Raw genomic sequence first — 22,362 nt, forward strand, 5'->3', positions numbered from 1 at the left:
CTCACAGATGCAAGCTTAATCCAGCCCATTACCAGCTGGAGAAGATCAACAAGGGCCATTGACAACATTATTTACAATAGCCAAGATAGGGAAGCAACCGATTGCCTCAAAACAGATGCATCAAGAAGATGCATATACACAACGGAATACTACTCAGTGATCAAAAAAAGATAAACTCAGGTCATTTGCAGCAATGTGGATGGAGCTGGAAGGGATTATGCTAAGTGAAATAAGTCAGAAGGAGAAAGACAAATATCAGATGCAGAATATAGAGAAACCAAAGGGTCAGAAGAAAAAAACAGACAAAACTTGCAAGCTGACCAGAAGTCTGAGGCACTCAGCAGGGGATGGGTGAGGGAGAGCAATCAGAACAGGGGAGGCAGGAGCACAGGGGACTGTGGAGATGGATCTGTGGTGGTGGGAGAACTACAGGGACTACACCTGAGTGGAGAAATCAAATACCGTTCCCAAAGTAACAAAGATGTAAGAAAATAAATAAATTTATAAATTACTAAAAACAAAAACAACACAGAACTCCCCAAACCAAGGGGCATCGATTCACACAAGACTCTAGACTGTGCTCGGAGCCCAGCATCTTTACTCTTAGTGTTCTTTTGACAAAAGCTTCTTAGCAGAAGAACCTTCTGGATATGTGAAGTTGTCAGAAACTTCTTGATCTGCCCAGTTTCCCAAGGACAGCAGCTCTGACCTGACCATGACTTCAGGGGTATGCAGACGAACTGGAGCAGAAGATGAGTTAGCGGAGGAGAGTCTCTGATCTGCACCCCTCAGAGCAACCCAGCCTCTGTGGTTGCCCCTTTCCTGTGTGCTTGGAGAAGGCGATCTTTGCCAGCCCCTCATAGGGTGTGCCTTGGGACCCAAAAGATGGGGACCCCTCTGTGCCATGGGCACATAGACCCTAATGGGGGCCAGAAGTGACGATAGGTGGGTGTGGTTAAGAATTCTGACTTTGGAGTCTGATAATCCTAGTTTCAAAGCCTGGCTTCCAGTTCAGCTGGGGTCTAGGGGCAAGTTTCTCCCACCATTTCTGACATCTCGTGTACTCATCTGCAAAATAGAGTGATAGTGATGTCTCAGTGGAATAATGGAAAGCACCTCAGAAACACAAACGTCCCGTGAACGGTAGCTATTGTGTTATTGGGTTCTCTTCAGAGGGTCTGATCATCTCTTTGATTGCAGCTTTGAGCTATTGCAACTTTGGAGGAGATGTAGAGAAAGGGGCCATTGCCAGACCCCAGTATGAGGCCAGACCCAACACATCCCTGGGCTGGGTTCTCTCTCCTGAAGGCCACCAATGCAGCAATTTGGCACCCACTGTCTTCACAAAGGCACACACAAGGTCAGTCAGGAGTGGGGGGCAGCTACGGGAACATGGACATTTGGGCTACACTGAAGAACGACAGTCAAACTCAGGGACTGTTTCAGGCCTCAACCCTTTCCACGCAAACTGTCAGATATCTAACAGTCTACTTAACAGGCACTTACATCAAAATCACAGTCAGGCTGTCAGCAGGTGACATTCATCCTGCCCAGGCAAGGCAAAACAGCAGCAATTCCACAGAGCACAGCCCTTACCTGAAAAGGAGCCCATCGCCAGCCATGGCATAAATGACCCTCGGCATCGGGAAGAGCGAGCCCAGCAAACTGACTGACAGTCCCGCCACCGACCCAATGGCGACCACAAATTTTGCAGCATAGAACCCGTGGGCCACAAACATCTCCATGAGTGGCGACTCCGTGTCGATGGCATGATATGGGACCATCAGAGTTAAGATCATGCTCACCTGTTAAAACAAGAGCAAATGTGGCTGGAGGTAGAGAGGACAGACAGCACCGATGGCCGTCCCAGGTGATGGGAAAGCGCCCTGGATCTGGCGTCGGGGGCTGGCGTGGCAGTTTGGATCTGCCGCTTCCTGGCATGGAACTTTTTTCATCCAGTCATTCGTTTTGGTAGAGCTCTTGGTCTCAGTATTTTCTCCCCGCATGTGAATTTAGTGCTTTGAATCATATCACCTTATGGCCCTTTCGCCTGGAGGAGTAAGTCTGCAGGATGGAGCCCGAGAAAGGCTCGCGCCCCTGACAGGTCAGTGGTGGGCAGACATTGCAGGAGGAGAGGCAGCAAGGCTCTGGAGCCAGTGCCTGGGAGTTAACCTGAGCATCCTGCTCACAGGGGCAAGACTCATTTCTTTTACTGTCAGGGTCCTACAAAGCCTGGCTTGTACTTCCTATTGCTCCAAAGATCAGAGGTCAAAGCTCCAAAGATAAGTGTGTTGTGAGGCCCACAATCAATTAACTGGTGACACCCAGATGAAGACTTATATATATTTTAATTTTCCTTTTGTAGTTCAGGCCTAGGACCTTGGCGGGCCAACAAGTTATCGCATCAGTGTGGAATGAGTCCTCCTTTAGGGCTGCAAGACCTAAGTTTGCTTCACTGGGAATCACTTGGGGGTCCCAGAGCCCACCTCCTTCCATAGGTCGTAGATCTGCCATCACACCCCACCCTTCAGGATTGGCCCTCGGTTATGGAATTGCCTGTCTTATGGCCAGACCTGGGGCTGCCCTCCGTCCATCTGGTAGAGGAAAGTCCTAGCGTCAAAGGCGGAGTGCAGCCTGATCGGGAGAGAGCCAGTAGCTCCCAGGGAAGCCATGGGCTGCTTGGAGGAGAGCAGGGCGGCCCCCCAGAGCCCAGCCAAGGGCTCTTCTCATGGTGGTGGGATGGCAGCTACCGACTGGGCTGCTGAAAGCCTATGTGTGTTTCCCAGCAATATCACTACTGGGAATGTGTCTTTGGGGGTGGTGTGTAGTAGGGTGGGCTTGAGGAGAGAGGGTTAGTTCTTACAGCGATGTCTCCTGCCTATACTAGATAAGGATGGGCAAAATGGGCAGGAGCAGTCTGTGGTCTGCAAAGTGCTATTGTAAGGAAGGAGCTGTGATTATTAGCTGTGTGTGCTGCAAGGGTACACCCTGCAGGTGGGGGTGGGACCAGGGAAGAAGGGGAGGGGAAATGCAGAGGGTCCTGCTGTTCCCCACACCACCACCCAGCCGTGAATGCTCTGTCTGTAGAGACAAAGAAGATGGAGGCACCTGCATGTGTGCCTCTAGGGAAGGTGACAATGGACCCCTTGCCAATGTTCAGGTGGAGGCTTCAGCCCTGTCTCCTAGGGGTAACCCCTCCCCACCAAGGACATTTCTCAGCTCCCATCCCAGAACTTCTATCACAGAAATAGTGTGGCCACATCCAGCACCCCCTCTCAGCACCTGGCAATGGGGAGATCCAGCTGGCTCTCCAAGTGTGTTCAGATGGCAAGTGAAGTTCTATAAACCACATCCAAGGCCACTCTTATGTGTTCCTTTGTCTTCCAGAGCAATCCTGTTTTGTAGCTCATGTTAATAATCAGTGTGTATGGCTTTCTTAGGCAGAAATCTTAGGCTCAAGTCTTTTTGGAAGGAGCTGCCACACCGCTGCTTGTTGACTCCTTCCTAATTGTGGTGACAGACAGGAGGGGGACCCAGGCCCTGGGGCTCTCTGTGTCACCACACACTTGCAGTGCCAGCTGGTTCTCCCCATTGCCAGGGACTGAGGGGGGTGCTGGATGTGGCCAAACTGTTTCTGTGATAGAAGTTCTGGGATGGGAGCTGAGAGATGACACATCAGAGGTGTGTTTGGTGGGGAGGGGTTACCACCAGGAGACAAGACTGAAGATTCCATTCTGAGAACACCCCTTGGCAGGGAGATGCAAAAGGGTGAGCTTGAGCCAGGGCAAAGAGAGGGAGCAAGGGCAGAAATTCCATCTGTCCCTCCCCCAGAGGTTGAAGGGGAAGCGTGTCTAGAGAACGAGGTATTCTCTCCCGCGCTGGGGGAGCCTCGCCTCTGCTGCCGGGAAGCTCCCAGAAGACAGAAGAGCATTGAGCAGGCACAGAGTCCACAGTGCCTCTGCCCACACACCCACCCGTTACTGCCAGCCTGTGATCTGAGCTGTTGGATGGCAGCCCGCTCCCTGGGCACCATCCCTGGGCAGCAGCGGACACCAGGCTCTGTGTGTGGCGGGGTAGGGATGGAGACCCAGGGGCCATAGTTGAAGTGAGGACCAGGGGTTCCAGTCTGGAGTCCTGATTTTCTTCTTGTCATCAGTGAGTGGGGACACGGGGCACAGACACACACACACATGCTCACCAAGAAGGCCCAAGGGAAGGCTACTTCCTGACAGAAGGGAATCCGGTGGGAAAGGCACATTTTAAAGGTCAAATATGAAAAGGCCATGCGTGGGGTCCCACCAGCAGTGAGTACTTACAGATACATATGCTGTCAGGCAGATGACCAGGGAGGCAGTGATAGCATAAGGGATGGATGTGTTGGGGTTCTTGGCTTCCTCTCCAGTGGTGGCAATGATGTCAAAGCCAATGAAAGCGTAGAAACATGTAGCCGCTCCTTGCAGCACCTGTGGGGAAGATGGCATCCATCAGATTCAGAATGTCAGGGTTTACGTGTGGCACTCACATCCACCCAGGGCCCGGCAGACTTCACTGAGGTGCAGGTTGTGGGGTGCGGGGGGACAGGGTAGAAATAGTGCTGAGCACTGGAGTTTTTATCACCTGGACTCTCCAGTTGGGTGACCCCTGGCAAGTGCCTTGTGTAAAATGGAGATCAGGGTCCTCTCTGGTGGCACAGTGGTTGAGCGCTGGGCTGCGAAACTGCCCGCAGCCTCTGCAGTGCCAGTTCGATCCCCGGCCACCGATGAGGGTCCTACATGACACGCAGACCTCTCCTGCCACGCCCGCTGCTCCCCTCAGCAGTGTACTTTGTCAGTCTGCCTGTTCTGCTCCCAGCTCTGGCTCTGGTGAATTCTCTCACCCTCCTGTGCTTCTGTGCTTGTATTAATAAATAAATAAATAAATCTTTAAAAAAATGGAAATCAGAAGAATTATGCCCAAGTGAAAGTGGTCTTCAACAAATTCAAATCATTTTTGGTTGTAAGTGGGGTGATTGGCTCTCCCTTCATCTTGGGGACTCATTAACCTTTCTTTGCTTTGCTTTCATTCAATGGTTCTCAGCTACCACCAAGGGCTACATGACTATAATGACTCTGGTCATACATATGACTGTCCCTGAAGGATGTTTGGAAAAGTGAGCAGGTACTTGTGACTGCCACAGAGACACAGGGGCGGTACTGTTGGCATTTAGTGTGGGGACTCAGATGCTTCTCCACAAAGAAGATTTTCCACTAATATTCTGTTAGTGTCCCTGACAGAGCGTCTCCATGGTGGCTTCCAGATCTGGAACAACATAAAAGACTTTCATGTCTTCAGACACTCTGTTATCTCTTGTGGGAATACAATGCAGAGTCAGTTTGATTCTTCTCCTTTGGGGGCTCAAGGGACCTAGTTGGGCTATAACGCAGCAAAGATTTGAGGTGGAGGCAGCATAAGCTGGCAGTGGTATCCAGTGACATCTGCTGGGTGTCTGTTTGACAGGCGCCTGCGGGGCTCCCAGGGGGCTTAGGACTGGTTAAGTCCAAGTGAAATCAAGACTTCAGTAAACATCTTGCATTGAGGAATATGTTACTTTCTTCCGAACATGGCAGAAGTTTGAAGTTTAAATGACATTTCCCCATATTAGCATTTTCACTACCTGCTGAAAGTGAAAATTGTGCCTGTTTGTATGCTTGGGGATATCCCTTCAGGGGAAGATGAGAGATATTTCTGGACTTGTGTGTAAAAGGTGAGGGTCTGGGTAACATGCACTCTCTCCCCACGGCCCAGGAATGACGCTGAGTGTAGACCAGGCCCTTACCTTTCCCACCGACTTATCAGTAAGTAAAAGACAAAATAGTACATATTGAAACCTGCAAGGTACATCACAGAATTGAAGATCTCAGACTTTCCAAAGCAATTTTTGATCATCTGTAAAATGATAAGATCTTCTCTACAGTCTTTTCCATTAGGGTCCTAATATTTCAGTTCCCTATATGGGATTCTTATCTTGGGGTCCCATGCAATTCAGGAAAGTTTGAAAATTTTTGCTGACAAAAATACTACATCATTCAGGCCTCTGCCTGAATGTTAGCATTTCGTTCAATTATGACTGTGGGTGAAGAGCCAACAATACCTGTGACTTTGTCACCAATAGTGGTCAGGTATTTTCCTATCATGTCATGGTCATTGCTGAGATCTTGAAATTTGTGCTAATTGTTCCTTCCAAATTATGATATTTATTAGGCAAATCTATTACTATTTAAAGCATTAGTAAATACATTGCTGTCATATCACAATGTAAACATCTTAAATATTTCAGTAAAAATTGATTTCTTTTGAATTCCAATGTAATTAAGTTATTCACTTATCACACAATTCTCAGAAAAGGGGTCTATCATCTTCATCAGACTGACAAGGAGTCCATGGTACAAAAAAAAAAAAAAGAAAAATAAGTACAACTCCTGATGTATTCTAATAATCCAGGTAGTATAGCAAGAAATTCTCAAACAACTGTTGTCGCCAGAGGCCCACTTTCTGGGAGAGGAGATAACTCCTAGTTTCACTCCTGTGAAGTCCTTTGTTTCAGGACTTTGAGAGATGGATCTCAACCTCAGCACACATGGATAGTCACAGGTTTGGAAACATGCTGGGTGTCACTTGTCTAGAAAAGGTTTTTGTTCTTCGAGGATGGATGATGGAGTTGCTGGCTCATGAAGCTCCCCCAATCCAGGGAAACCTCACTGTAAGACAACTTACAGAACTTACAGGTCCTCTTTTCTCCATCTTTAGCATCTTCCTTGCACACATACACAGACACACATGTGCATACACATGCATACACACAGCGTAAATCATACAGTGAAGTAGTATGATGATCAGCAGGGTGACTCACTCCAATGAGGATGACCCAGGGCTACAGTGTCATGCCTGTTTGGTGTGGTCAGTTCTGGATGGGAAATCCGAGGTGCCCGAAGAGTTTATGGTTGAAGAAATGAGGCTGGGTATTTGGAGGTCCTACTGCATCAGGCAGGAGAGAGAACTTAACCCGGATGGTTAAATGAAACGATTTCAGAAAAGGCACTATAGGCACCAAGGCCAGGAAGACGTGAGGCAGAAATATCCTTGCTTGCTTGCTCTCTACTCCCTTTCATGTCTCCTGGTAATATCTTCACTGGCTAACCCCAGTGGGAGGCACACAGCTGGGGTCTTCTGGAACATAGACCAGCACATGCAGGGTGGAGAATGGATCTGGGGAGTGGAGGCAAATGGAGAAAAATGAGCTAATTATCAAGATCAAATAGATCCTACTCTAAAAAGCCAGATATTTTCTAAATAGATTATCAAAGAGAAGATAATATAGTTATAAAATAAGGTTGCCTTTTCACTGGAGTTAGTTGAAATGGGCTTTTAACCTTGCATTCAACTGATCCCTGATTAGTAAATACAAAGGCGTCCAGAAGTGAAAGTGTGTCTCTACTAACCACTAGAGGTGTCTCTACAACCACAGACACTGCTTCTCACTTCACTCTCTCCATCTCAGTTATGGCCACTGGTATTTATGATTAGGACACCTTTCCACTCACGCAATAACTATGTGTCATACTTAGGGCTGAGCATCTGCGAATGAAATTGATGGGTGCAGTGTATGTGCACATATAGGTTTCTGGGCTTATTGGTACTTCCCCCTAACTTTCCTTTAATGTTTTACATAAGTGAAAAGCAGTGCTGACTTTTTTTAGTTTTATGACATAAGCAAATGTTGTTCTCAAGGCTTTCTTGGTGTAGCTGCTCAGCCAATCTAGAATGGTCTGTCCCTCTATAGGTCTTCGAGGGAAGCAGCACATGCCTCCATTGCTGGAGAACAGCTGCTTAATTAGTTGCCAGAAGCAATGTCACTTGTGGCCTGTGACACAGTGTGTGGGGACCCTAAAGCCAGCCCACTGTGCCCTGATGATATTTGCGAGGCATTAGACAAGACAGCCCTCCGTAGTCTACCTTGGCCAGATGCCTAGGGGAAAATCGGGCAGAAATCCTCCTATATACAATTCACTCCCAAGGTAAGAAGACAAAACTCTAACTTAAATGGCCTTTTCTACCACTCACATGCCCCTGATCTAATCGCAGCCTGTCCACAGTGACAGTGGAATGTGCTGATAGGTTCCAATAAATGCATTCAAATGGGGGAACATGAAAAACAACTTCTCCTTTGGAGGCTGTTAGCATTCCCCACACATGCTTGCTATGGACCATTTTCCTGGGAGCTATTTGTGCGGGTAGAGTGTCTTATTTGGTTAAAGAAAAACCATAAGATAGCATCGAGAACAAATAACATACAGGGAATACACATCCAACAATGTTCGCGGGCTGAGGAATTGCAGATGGAAGCAGGGGTTCATCCGAGGGCCAGAAGTTACTTGATATAGGGAAAAATGTTTGTTGTTCTTAAGTTCTTCAAAACCAAAGAAGCATTTGGCCCAAAACCTGTAAGTGAGTAAACCATTCCTTAAGCTATTTTCTTTGGAAGGAAGCAATTGGAGCCGGGAAAGAGTAGGCTGATGAGGGGTCCATGGCCAAGGACACATAGCTCATTAACTCTTTCAAAGTACTTGAGAGTGTTTCAGGTTATGTGATAGTGAGCTATCTCCTCCACAATGGTTTCCAAATCCAATGGTTTCCTAATCCTACCTGATTAGTGATTGAAGAATAAAGTGGATCGGAACTCTGTACTAGTCCCCTTGCCAGGAGTAGGGGTTCTGACAAGCCCTATTCCTGAAGATCCTGCAGCTGCCAAGCAGGAAACTCACTTTTGTTGAACTTGTTGGCTAACAGAGTAGGGAGCATGTTCATTAATTTGGTGGATAACACACTCACAAGAGGGTGTCAGACCTTAAAAAATAGAATTTATATTCAACATGACCTGGCTGAACAGGAAAAGTAACCTGAAACCTAAGTTGAGAAACAACAGGTCCAGGCCAGTCTGTTAGGGAGGAAATGTACTACCCAGAAATCCAAGGCCAGGCAGATATCAAAGAGGATGAATCAGCAACATCTTTACACTGGACTGTTCTTTGTGCTCAGATGATGCCTTTAGTCACAGTTACTAGGGCACACTTTAGAACTTCTGGCAGGGATAATGGATTTGCAGCAAAAAAATCCAAAATCTCAGTCAAGCTTTTTGGTAGTCAATGACAAGCCTACTCAAGATAGTAGTTGTGAGCTTTCCCAGTGGCGCAGCGTGTTGAGTGCCACACTGTGAAGCTGTCTGCAGTCTCTGCAGCGCCAGTTTTATCCCGGATGGACGGTGAGGCAAAGCAGACCTCTCCTGTCTCGCCTGCTGCTCCCCTCAGCAGTGTATTTCTTCAGTCTGCCTGTTCTGTTCCCTGCTCTGTCTCTGGTGAATCCTTGCACCCTCCCGCACATCTGGCCTGTACCCTGGTTCTTGTATAAATAAATAAATAAATCTTTAAAAAAAAAAAGATAGTAGTTGTGGGTCCTCCCTTGTGGTGCAAGGCGTTAAGACTCAACCTGTGAAGCTGTCAAGCTGGCCACAGCCACTGCAGCACGAGTTCAATCCCCAGCCAGGGAGCTACCCACATGGTGCAGCAGATCTCTCCTATCTCATCTGCTGCTCCCCTCAGCAGTGTATTTCAGTCAGTCTGCCTGTTCTGTTCCCCACTCTGTCTCTGGTGAATCCTCTCACCCCCCCCACTTCTGGCCTCTACCCCAGTTATTGTACACATAAATAAATAAATCTTTAAAAAAAAAGATAGTAGTTGTGGATTGAAGTAGGTCAGCAGCCAAAGGTGCAATAAAAGAGAATTGGTGCCTTGCATCCAAAGCCAGGGAGAGGAGTAGATAAAAACTCTTGCTCTTGCAGAACTGGGATTGAATTTTAGCTCAATTATGAACTCGTGCTGTGACCTTCATGTTTCTGCATTTTAGTTATTTTGAGGCTAAAGTGGAGATAACTGCACTTATTTTTCAGGGCTATTGTGAAGATTAAATGAAAAGTGTATATCAAAGTGTTTGTCAAAAGTAAATGTTAAGAGTTAGGAAAGTGGGGACTTCCTGGTGGCCTAGGGGTTAAGTCTCAGTTCTGTCACTGCTATGACCTGAGTTCAATCCCCAACCAGGGAGCTGACGCACATATGGTGCAGCAGACCTCTCCTGTTTTGCCCACTGCTCCCCTTAGCAGTATATTTCAGTCAATCTGCCTGTTCTGCTCCCCATTCTGTCTCTGGTGTATCCTCTAACCCCCTGCACCTCTGCCCTACACCCCAGTTCTTCTATACAAAAATAAATTTTAAAAAACTTAGGAAGGTCATCCTTCCTTCTTCTTTATACCTAACTTCTGCTCTTCTTTTCATATACAAAGGTTATGTGAAAATGGGGAGTCCCTCACGTTGGATTGAGTATTACCTTCCTTGATGAGATGGGCTGCTGACTGAGAAAAGACGTGAGCCCCCAGCGTGACCAGACCCAGAACAAAGCACAGGGGAAGTGCTCATTCAGCATCTTCAGCATGGATGGGCAAACTGTGCTTATACAAAGGATATTAACTCTTTCCAGTCTTTACATGGGGCCTAACCTATAGTGTGTGCCATTTAGGCGAGCTATTTAAGAGGATTTTGAAAATTCAACATGAATCAGGTAAGTAAGAAAAGTTTTTCAATTGCTTGACATGTAATAAACAAGGCACCTGCAACCTGGGCTGTTTTAACTGCACTTCCATATGAGACCAGAAAAGAAACCATGTCTTAATGCTCCTCTTAGTTCAATTCTCCATGTCTGTGAGAGCATAAAGAAAAGGAAGATGCATCATTTGACATTAATTACCTTATTAGTTTTTTTGTTTAATTTAAAGAAGCCTCGGAAGGACCTCCTCTGGTGGCGCAGTGGTTGAGTGCTGGGCTGCGAAGCCGCCTGCAGCCTTTGCAGCACCAGTTCCATCCCCGGCCGCTGGCGAGGGTCCCACATGGCGTGGCAGACCTCTCCTGCCATGCCCGCTGCTCCCCTCAGCAGTGCACATCATCAGTCTGCCTGTTCTGTTCCCTGCTCTGTCTCTGGTGAATCCTCTCACCCTCCTGTGCATCTGGCCTGTACCCTGGTTCTTGTATAAATAAATAAATAAACAAATCTTTAAAAAAAAAAAAAAAGAAGCCTCGGAAGGGAGGTTTCATGTACAAGGTATTTGACATAGTGGAAAGGACCTGGAGTTATCAAGACGTGGGTGGACACAAGTTTCAGCCCTGGCAGACTAGCTGAATGGCTTCAGTGAGTAACCCAGACTCTCCAAGCCACAGAGTCTCCATCTGTCAGTTAAGGGTAGCAGCACCTGCTTTGAAGTTTGTTAGAAGAGGGAGATAATATTCGCAGAGCACAACGCCAGGGATCTAAGGGTCAGGGGACACATTCTCGTTCTTTCCTCCTGTCATTATCACTGCTGCTAACTATACAATACACACATAAAAACACCCCCCAAAAATGTTTTTTTTTGGCAAACATTTGATGTGGTTCTTTTTTCCCAGTTGGTAGATGAGAAAACCTGAAGAAGTTAGCACAGACGTTAGCCATTGGCCAAAGTCTTAGTGTTAGTCACCACCCAATGATTTCTTATACTGTCAAGAAAATGGTGAGAACATCCTCATGTGCTATGATGAAAATGCAGCTGAGTTCCGGAAAAACAATCTTTCTTTGTCACTTTTGTAATTTGTTGTTTCTCTTATGTGATAGGAAAGACATGTTTTGTATCATAAAATAGACTTGAGGATTCAAAGGGGTCAACAATGTTTCTTTGTCATTTCTTCTGGTTTTAACCAGTTTTAGGATTTATTCAAGGAGGAGGGATGAACTTTGTAGTTCTGGGGAATTCCTACAGATAAGCAGAAGACTAGAAATCTTGGCTTATATTCCTCCCTTGCTATTTCTCTGCATTGAACAGTGTGGCAAAATCACTTCAGCATAAACTGAAGTTATTTTGAATGTTCTCCAAGAGGGATTTCTGGTCTCTGGACATCTTGGAGGAAAACCTGTTTAAACAAAAACTACCAAAGCAGCACTGGTGGAATCATAGACTTTTCTTTTGCTACCAGCCCTAGGCAGGTTTTCCTCCCTCAGCCTCAACTTCACCTATTACATGAAAGGATAGCACAGGTGACCTCTAAGATCCTTTCCAGCTTGAAGGCTCTGATTTATGTTCTACTATTTTAAAAAAGGGTGGATGGGTGACTTTTCCAATAAATCCATAATGCAGGAATGTTACCTACCCCGGAGAAAGAACCCAGGTGCCACTTAGCACTGCTTGTCAGTGTGAAGAATTCGCCACTTTGACCTGCCCATTTTTCTTTCGTGTAAACCACACCATGCAGATCATGGGGGTGAGATCTGAAGATGTCCTTTTGGCCCTGCCCACACTCTTGCCAAGCCCCAGAATACACCAGGTAGGCTTCTCTGCCATAAATCACACCTCTGGAATGGATTTATAGCCCCAAACCCACCGGAGCTGCTCAAATACCCTCAGAACCCAACAGGGCTCGCCGTCTTGGGTCAGATGTTTGGATTGTATTGAAGAATTGTTCTTTCCTACTGTTACTCTGTGATCAAAAAAGATAAACTCATGCCCTTTGCAGGAACATGGATGGAGCTGGAAGGGATTATGATAGCCAAAATCAATCAGAAGAAAAAAAGATAAATATTGGATGGTCTCATTATATGTGGAATATAGAGAAACCAAACAAAAGGTCAAGAAAAAGTCAAAACTAGTAAGCTGAGCATAGAATTGAGGCATACAGCAAAGAAGGGAAATGGTGGGGGGCAAAACAGGGGAGGGATGAACACAAGGGAATCTGGTGATGATTCATGAGTGATATGGTGGCGGGAGAACTGTGGGGACTACAACGATGTATGAAAAAAAAGTTAATAAAAGAAAGTTCAAAAAAAGTTGTCCTTTCCCAGTTCTAAACCCAGGTGACACTCATCCCTTCCCTGCATGTCCACTCTCCCTGGCCTCCTTTATTGCCTTGTCTGCTGTGGATTCTCTGTCTCTCTGAATAGACTGTATGTGGAGCGGTTCTATAGAACTGAATGCTCCTGTACAGGCTTTGGAACCATGCAGTCCTGGCTTTGGGTCCTGACTCTGCCACTTACACCATGTGCTTAATAGCCAGTCATTGGGCCTCGCTGAAGGTGATTTTCTTCCTCTGTAAGACCAGAATGTAAATATCTTCCTTGCAAGGTTATTGGGAAGATGGAGTGGTATATTACATTCAAAGCACTTAGCACAGTATTAGGTATATTGTTATTCATTAAAATAAGATCTCAATAGATGTTTGTGAAACAAGAAAAGAGGAAGCACTTTTCCAATGAAGTTCAGATACAAGGTGATGAGGAGGGTGCCATAAAGAGTATGAGATGTGAAAGCATTCCTCAGGCTGGTCACCAGGAGGCAGACAGGGCAAGGGATAGGTGCACCAGGAATGAACTCACCCCTGACCAGCCATGGGGCAAGAACTGGCCCTCAGCCCAGTATTTCCCATTGATGAAGAAGAGGCCTGCGATCATGATGAACACCCACACCGCCAGGTTCAGCACGTTGAGGACGTTGTTGAGACCCACAGAATTCTTCACCCCCAGAGCAACGATGATGGTGACGATGACAGCGATCACTAGAGCCAGAAGGTCAGGGTAGGATTCTTCACCTTTCCCTGAAGGGGAGAGACATGAGTTAGTTTTCTCCAGAGTGGGGTGGGGGGAGGGCCACACCAACTTGCAGCCCCACTCCACAGCATCTGTGCTCAGTGATGGGAAGGCTGGTCAGTTGGTCAAGGAGGGAGGAGACTGGACTATGTGTGTATGCACGTGGGTGCTGACAGTGTGGTCGCCCAGCAGATACAAGTCTCTACTGGCAGATGGGCAGGTTTTGGTTTACAGGTAAGATGACTGAGTATCCTGAACCCAAATTTTGGCAACAGCGCTCCCTGCTCATGGAGCTAGGACACAGAACACTCAAAGTCAGGACAGTCCTGGGACATTGGAATGTACATACGGTCTTGCATGTTATTTGAAAACTGCTTTTTTGGGCCTCCCTGGTGGCGCAGCATATTGAGCGCAGTGCTGTCAAGCTGTCTGCAGCCTCTGCAGTGTGGGTTCAATGCCCGGTAGGCCAGGGAGCTACCCACACAGTGAGGCAGACCTCTCCTGACTCGCCCGCTGCTCCCCTCAGCAGTGTCGCTCAGTCAGTCTGCCTGTTCTGCTCCCTGGTCTGTCTCTGGTGAATCCTCTCACCCTCCCGTGCCTCTGGCCTGTACCCCAGCTATTTTATAAATAAAAAAAATTTAAAAAAGAATATTTATAAAATAAAAATAAAAAAAAGAAAACTGCTTTTTCTTTATTGCCCATTTTCTAGTCCACACATTTCCATTTTTATTCAGTAATCTTTTCATTATTAGCAAGTTAAACAATGTGTTTCTTCGAAAGCTATTGTAAGAATAGTGTTCTTTCCATTTATGTCTGTGTGGTTGCAGAGGAAATGAGCAGGGAACATGCCCAGCCTGCTTGGTCTTGTCTGTTGGCCAATGGACTCCTGCCCTCTACAGAGTGGAAAAGGCACTGCCTCGCAGTCAGGCTCCAGAATTTTGCTTGGGTGTTTTCCCATAACTAGCCGGGTGACCTTGGACTTCAGCCTTCAAGTTGAGGAGTTAGACTAAGTGATTTTGAAGGACTCCTGACCTAAAGTTCCATGCAATCAGTATATGGAGCAGATATGATCTCCATACTTTCTTTTTTAATGATTTATTTTATTATTTATGCATGCAAGAACTGGGGTGTAGGCCAGGGGTGCAGGGGGAAGGGGGTGAGAGGATTCACCAGAGACTGAGGGGAGCAGAACAGGTGGATTGAGTGAAATGCACTGCTGAGGGGAGCAGTGGGCAAGACAGGAGAGGCCTGCTGTGCCATGTGGGTCACCTTCCTGTCCGGGAATCAAACTTGTTCTGCAGTGGCTGCCGATAGCTTCATAGTGTGGTCTCCATACTTTTTATCTTATCAGGATATCTGTGTGCTCAGTATCTTTGCCAATTATTCTGAGATAGAGAATCCAAAGTCAAATGACTTGTACCTGGCCTCAGAATCAGCCCTTCGAAGTTCTGGAGCAAGACCCCAAAGTCCCTCAACTATTGTCTGACTTTCCACGAATGCAAAAGGAGAGTCAGATACCAGGATGGGAAGAGGGTGGCAAGTGATGGATGGAGTCTGAAGTCTCACAGTATTTGTTATGTGAGTGTCTGATTACTTAGCATTCAGTTACAGCAATCCTCTTTGATCTCTGCTAAAATGGAATCTATTTTGTTCCTTTTATAAACATACTTTCTTATTTAAAAATTCATGTTTCTTAATGAAAATTAAAATAGATCTTCTAATGATACCACTTGAGAACTTTTCTTATAGTTCCTTTTCCTGTGTTGGTCTTATATTTATATAGTTATTGACATGACACATATACAGTTTCTATCTTTTGTCGGGTGACATGACAGCAAAAACATATTTCATGTTAGTACAATAGTCAAATCATTCTTTTAATTGCTGGCCTCATAATACTCTTACACAATTTATTTAATTAGTTGTTCCATTGTAGAATATTAGGGCTGTTTCTGATTTTTTTGTTATTGTAAATAAGGCTGTGCTGAGCATCTTTTTGTGTACAGCATTTGTGGAAATTAGAGTGAATTCCCTTAATAGATAGATTCACAGGGGAAGAATCACTTTGCCAAAAAAAAAAAAAAAAGATAGAATAAGAGCTCTTGAATGTTTGTCAAAATGCACGCTGAGAAGGGAGCCCATTAATTTGGCTCAGTAAGACTGCAGGTTGGTGTAAGAGGATGTGACAGGTCTCACCCAGGCCATTGAGGGTCCCCACGGTGTCCACCATCCACCGGCTGATGGTGTGGTTGGCCAGCGAGTCAAACATGCTGCTGAGAGCGCTGGCACCAGCCGCAGTGCCAATCAGGTACTCCAGGATCAGGTTCCAGCCGATGAAAAATGCCACAAATTCCCCAACAGTGACATAGCTGTAGGTGTAGGCTGACCCCGTGGTCTTGGGGACCCGAACTCCGAACTCTGCATAGCAGACACCTGTATGGGTGGGCAAACACACATGGGGGGTGGAATTCAGATGAGTGAATCATCTTGGGTGGAAAATATTGGCAATTGCCGGAAACTTAGAACAAACATACAAAGTTTTATGGATATGAAGCAACGTCTGACTTCCTAACTTCCTTCCTTGACATGACACATATTGTTAAGTGCCTGCTAAGTGGACACTAGTGAATACCAGACACACTAGTGCCTACTAAGTGGACACTAGTGAATACCAGACACACTAAAGATAAGTAAGGCAGATCTCCTAATCGTAAAGCATCTATTTTCCAATCAGGAAAGAGTTTAAATGATTCCACATGACCAGTTTTAATACTGCAGAGTGTTTATGAGGTGCTGCTATTGGAGTTCCCTGGGGTAAGTATGGTTCCTTGGTTGTAGGGGCAGCGGGGAGGAAGGAGGAAGCCTTTTGTTTTGCATCTTGGAGGGTGAGCTGGGCTTTGCCAAGAAGAGAAAAATGGAGAAAGGATGGTGTCAGGCCGATGAAGAGGCATAGCTGGAATGACACTTGCTGGCTTCTTTAAGGAATGAGGAAGATGAGTCTGCAGAGCTGGAGTGTAATCAAGTGATTGAGGAAGTAGGCCCTTTTTAATAGGTTGGAGGAATCTAGCTGAAAAGGACTGTGCAGTTGATCTATTCTAACATTTTAAAGGTTTGCATTTGTTATAGGTTTTTTTTTTTCCCTTTGGCACACAAAGTATTACTTGAGAGCCCAGTACATAAAGAAGTAAAAGCAGGTGACTCAGTTTAAGATAGGTGGGAGTCCTGAGGTTGGTCTACTAAAGATCTGCTTCGTCCCCTACATCCCCAAGGTTCCTGACCCTCCTCTGCGCACCCACAGAGCACAGCATGGGGATGAGAGTCAACTGTTCATTAGGATTGTTCTCTCACATCATACGTGATGCAAATGAACCCAGACCTGAAGGACATATTTAATGACAACTGGGAGCTAGAACTGAAGTCTCCTGATGCTGCTGTAGGAGTTTTCCAATTCATTCATTCATTTATTCATAACAGTTATAAGGTACGATCTTGATGATTCTGTGTTAGATGCTAGGGATGAAAAGGTGAACAGTAAGAACCTATTCCTTTTCTTTGGGTCTTATAGTGTAGTGAGGAAGAAAGCCTTGATAGCCAACAATAGAATAAAAGAAGAAAGGACACATTGGTTGTGGGGGTTGGGAGGAAAATGTGTGAGCTGCTTTAAAGGACTACAGAATTGAATTTTGCGGTAAGACAGTCAGTCAGAAGGACTACCCGATGGGAAAGAGCTAAAATGGGGAGTGGAGGGGGTGGAAAATAGGCCAACTCTGCAGTTTCACTCAGGCCCCTGGGGTCAGAGCATCTTGAATGCAGCTCAGAAGGTCACACTGTGGGGGATGGGCCACCAGTAGTGGACACTGGGCTTGATTAGTTGTTGTGAACATACTGTGTCTTTGATCCTGCCTACTGGGGAGGTAGAAGGTTTGGGGTTGGCTGATCTGGCGAATGGATGAGGTGAGTGAATCCTCATTCATGAGGTCAGCTCCTCCCAAGTGCCAATTATCTGCCATCTCCCAGACCCAGGACTCAGTTCAACATGCCAATCCGGCCCCAAACATGTCTTTCAGAAGGTCCTCACCAAAGATGGCCTTGTGCCAAGATGTTTGTTACCCACATCTGTTTCACTTTCTTACTTTTCTTAAAACGTCTCTGTTTATATATACATTCACGGACGGGCTAGATATGTTGCATACTTTGCTGTGAATACTACTGCTGTTTATATACATGTGAGGGGTAGAAGGAGAAATCACAGGGCCTCAGAGAGAAATAGAGTGTGAATTCTCTTGGAAACATTCCTTTTCTCTGTGACATTGGATTCCAGATGGCGGCTAATGGAGTTTCCCCATCCTAGCCATCTCCCTTCACAAGCTGGTCGCTGTGTTCTGAGAAACATCTATTTTGCCTCCTCAGAGTGTTGGGATCCTGTGATGCTGCACTGATATTCTTTTCCTAATGTTCTTGGTTAGCCAAGAAAATTGTGGGTTTGTTTTCCAGGGTGTCATCTCCCTTCCTCCCACCTCCTTGCTTCTGTCTCTTCACCTGAGCAGCCTTGGCCACTCCGTCACCTGTCAGCAAAGTCGAGGCAATTTTTACAAATGCGTCTGGAAGAAAAGCAATTTGTCTGGGAATGCCTACGTTTCTTTGTGCCTTGGACAAGACTTATAATTTTTCTGCCAAAGCAGGCTCCAGGGGGACAGGAGGAGCCTGTATTTAGGGACAGGCAGTGTCTTCAATCAGGGTGTGTGCCACACCATTAGTTACGGAGCCTGACAGGCCTCCAGTTAGAGCTGGATCTGGAGCAGAGCGCTCCCAGCTCCCCAGCCGCAGCCCCACTGTGTCCACATTGAAACAGGAAAGAAAGGCTGTCCTCATAGTCAGCAAAGTTACCCCTGAAACAGGTGAAGAAGTTCAATAACATGCTGATTAAATGGGACCAGACTCTCTGGTCTCCACCTTTCTGGAGGTTATGGGAGGTACAGTTTCCATGTGATAATTTAAGCATTATATTGCCTGGTGGTGCGCTTGTTGATTGTCATCATTAGTATACATTATTTGACTTGCTTGCTTCACCAGATGATGAGGAGGATGGTATTGATGATGACACTAATTATAATACTCATGTGGTGGCCTCCAACGGAAGACCATGAAAGTGGGTTCGTTGAACCCATTTTGGTCTTTCTGTGTTTCCAAGGTGGCAGGAGGCTGGAAGTGCCCTTTTCTCTGCTTCTGACATTGTTAGGTAGGTGACCTCAGGTTAGCCAGAGGCCCAGTGGATTGGGTGCCATGCTCAAGGCCACTTGCAGTGAAACTTGAGTTGCCATTCATCATGCTCTGACTGCGTGTCAGGCCCTGGGCCAAGTGATCTGTGTGCATTTTCCCACTGAATTGTATAACCATTGTTTGGGGCTGTGGCCAGAGAGTTGGTAGGATCTAAGTTTTTTATGTGTGTGTTTACAAGTTTATGTGTGACAACAGTCTATGGTGGAGGACTTATGTGTGCTTTGGAAGTGGGAGAGCTAAGAGGATCCCGCTGCGAGGGTGAGGCTGGAGGGCAGCGTGGCCCCTCTTCATGGGATGCTGTCAGCATCGCAGGCACCTATTGCCTGGCCATCGTGCCTTACTCATACCCAGCTCCCATGTCAGCACAGGGTTGAGGTTGCTAACATAATCACTTCTTCACTTTTTGTCACGATACCCTGTTTAATTTCCTTAGAGCACTTATCACAATTTAAATTATTATATATATATTTATTTATTTTCTAAGGCTCTGCTTATTTGTCTGCTTTGAAACACAGACATATTATAGGGGGCTGTCCCTTAGAGATGGGAATTCCATGGGGGCAAGAACCTGCAGAGTCCAGAGTAATCTCTACACAAGCTACGTCTGGAGAGAGGGTCTTTTGCTGCTGGGTCTTTTGCCCGGTGTGCACAAGAGGGGCTTTGAAATCTGAACCAGGGACTGCTCATTGGCATTCAGATCAAATGTAGTCTTGTTAAGTTGGGCAGTTGGTCAGTAGCAGAGATAATAACAACAACAAACATTACTGAACATTTACTATGTGCACCAGCTATACTTGTACGTAAGTCACTTTACATACAAGATTTTAATCTTCTCAAGATGTTTATGATGTAGAGAATATTATTATTTCCTTTTACACATGATGACTCCAAGATCTAAATAGGTCTTATCAGGACTTCCCAACCTTTTCTCCTTGTCAGACACACCTAAAAAATGATATTTGTATGACTGTATTTATATGATTATATGTAAAAGGGAAGGTTGCGCCCAGAAATATCTGCCTGGTGCACCATCCTAGCTGCCCTGAGGGTGGGGGCTCAATACCTTGGCACATCTGTAATTTTTGGAAACTTGTTTGGGGTATTCTAGATGAAGTACATTTTCCAAGTCACACATAAATAAAAGAGCAGGGTTTTTAAGCAGCATGGATCAACTACAGGGACAAATTGCATTAGCCTCCTAGATGTAGCATGGGTTTGGGGTCTGTGTGTGTGTGCGCGCGCGTGTGTGCGCGCGCGCACATGCGTGCGCACCTCGCATGTAGGGAGTTGGGACATTGGACCTATCTTTATGTATCTTTCACTCCCTGGGTTCTTCTTCATCCTAACCCATACAAGCAATCTAATTCAAACTCTTCATTTTTCAGAAAAGGCAATTGAATTTGAGAGATGTGAATGAATGACTTGCCGAGGGTCCTGAGCTGGTGAAGGACAAAGTTGGAACTAGATCTCCACTGTCCTGAGCTCTGACTCAGACCCTGTTCCTGGCAGTGCTTATGATTATTTCATGTGTGCCTGTCCTGTTTTTTCACATCAACCTCACACTCTTTGACCCACAGGTCCTCCCGCTGTGTCCCACAGCACCCTGCCATGCGGAGCGCAGGACAGGTGACCAGTCCTTCTCCCACAGCAGCACAACCTGCTCTCAGGGTGCCCTGTCCACTCTACCAGGTGCTGTAGAAGATGGAAAAGAAGCCCAGATCATCTGAATTTTCTGGAAGAAAGTCATTTTTACAATCAGCAATTTGAGAAACTTGCAAATTTCCACGCAAAGATTCTCACTTTCTCTAAACTGGAAACTGACATCATTCTTACAGGGCTGTCAACCCAGCCTAGAGAGAAGAGTGATAGGCACTTCACAACACCCTCTCATTGCTGACAGGTAACAAAAGACTCTGAACTTAGAAGTCATTTTCATGACCTGGGTTAAAAAGTTCTGATCTAAGAAAGTGCTCTCCTAATCAGTGTAAGAGGGTGAGCTGCAGGCTCTTCTGAAACTCCAATAAGCGTGAGGGTTTCCTTGATTCACTTGATTTATTTTATTGAGTTTTAAATTTGGGGATCTGGGCATCCCCTGGTGGCACAGTGGTTGAGTGCTGGGCTGCGAAACTGCTGGCAGCCTCTGCAGTGCCGGTTCGATTCCCGGCCACCGGCAAGGGTCCCACATGGCGCGCAGACCTCTCCTGCTGCCCGCTGCTCCCCTCAGCAGTGTACTTCGGTCCTTCTGCCTGCTCTGCTCCCCGCTCTGGCTCTGGTGAATTCTCTCACCCTCCTGCGCTTCTGACTGTACCCAGTGCTTCTATCAATAAATAAATATATCTTAAAAAAATAAATAAATAAATTTGGGGGAACTGTCTGCTTGAAGCAGCTTGGAGATCTCTAGTCAGAGATTTGTTGTCCAAATTGTCCAAAAATTTATGATTTCTCTCCTTAGGGGTGATTACCGTAGTTCTCCCACTACCAAAACCCCCATCGTCCATCACCATAGTCCTTTGTGCGCTTCCCTCACTGTTTTGGCCCTTCCCTTCCTGGATGCTTATCTAAGGTCAGCTTTTAAGGTCTGTCTTTGTCTGACCCTTTGGTTTTACCGTATTCCACATATAAGTGAAATCATCACATACTTATTGTTTCCTTCTGACTTAGTTCACTTAGTAATGCCACTTTTATTTAATTTATTTATTTATTCATTTGTTTGTTTTTTAAGATTTATTTTTATTTATTTATACAAGCACTGGGTACAGTGAGAAGCGCGGGAGGGTGAGAGAATTCACCAGAGCCAGAGCGGGGAGCAGAGCAGGCAGAAGGACCGAAGTACACTGCTGAGGGGAGCAGTGGGCGGCAGGAGAGGTCTGTGTGCCATGTGGGACCCTCCTCTGGTGGTGGTGGCAGGGGAGCAGCCGGGGAGTGAACCGGCGCTGCAGAGGCTGCGGGCAGCTTCGCAACCCAGCGCTCAACCACTGCGCCACCGGGGAGGACTCAGTAATGCCACTTTTAAAAAGGATTTTTGGAAAGATTATGGAAATGATGTTCAGCTAGTGCCAGGTCCATCCTAAACCCTTAGTGGTTTAGCTATTATGATGAACCACAGAGAGGGAACACTAATCTACCCAGCGGGGAGGTTGAGAATGAAATGAGGTAAGGCATGCACAGTGTCTGGGGCACAGTATTTCCCTAATAATAGTAAAAACAATAATAATAGTAGTAGTTAACATTTACTCAGTGCATACCAAATTATGCCTTAAGACTTTACAAATCTGGGGTAGCTGCTCTCATTGAGCTTTTGATACAAGGATGTGCATGAGGACAGTATTTGGGAGAGCAAGTCTCCTAGAGACTTGGCAGTTGGCATGCAATTGTTCGTCTTTGCATTTC

The 22,362-nt window shown here is 46.1% G+C and overlaps 1 protein-coding gene across 1 annotated transcript in view; it reads right to left on the reverse strand.

Moving 5' to 3' along the window:
- The window catches only part of SLC7A14 (solute carrier family 7 member 14), a gene marked incomplete at both ends in the record, with an annotated part of 49,136 nt that overhangs the window by 13,454 nt on the left and 13,320 nt on the right, over positions 1-22,362 (reverse strand). The window contains 4 exons of the mRNA XM_084231626.1: positions 1,597-1,805; positions 4,317-4,463; positions 13,483-13,700; positions 15,889-16,125. Coding sequence (XP_084087752.1) covers positions 1,597-1,805; positions 4,317-4,463; positions 13,483-13,700; positions 15,889-16,125 — 811 coding nt within the window. The remainder of the gene's footprint in view (positions 1-1,596; positions 1,806-4,316; positions 4,464-13,482; positions 13,701-15,888; positions 16,126-22,362) is intronic.

Source organism: Talpa europaea (assembly GCF_964194135.1).
Source record: "Talpa europaea genome assembly, chromosome: 4".
In the NCBI taxonomy this organism is placed as follows: Eukaryota; Metazoa; Chordata; class Mammalia; order Eulipotyphla; family Talpidae; genus Talpa; species Talpa europaea.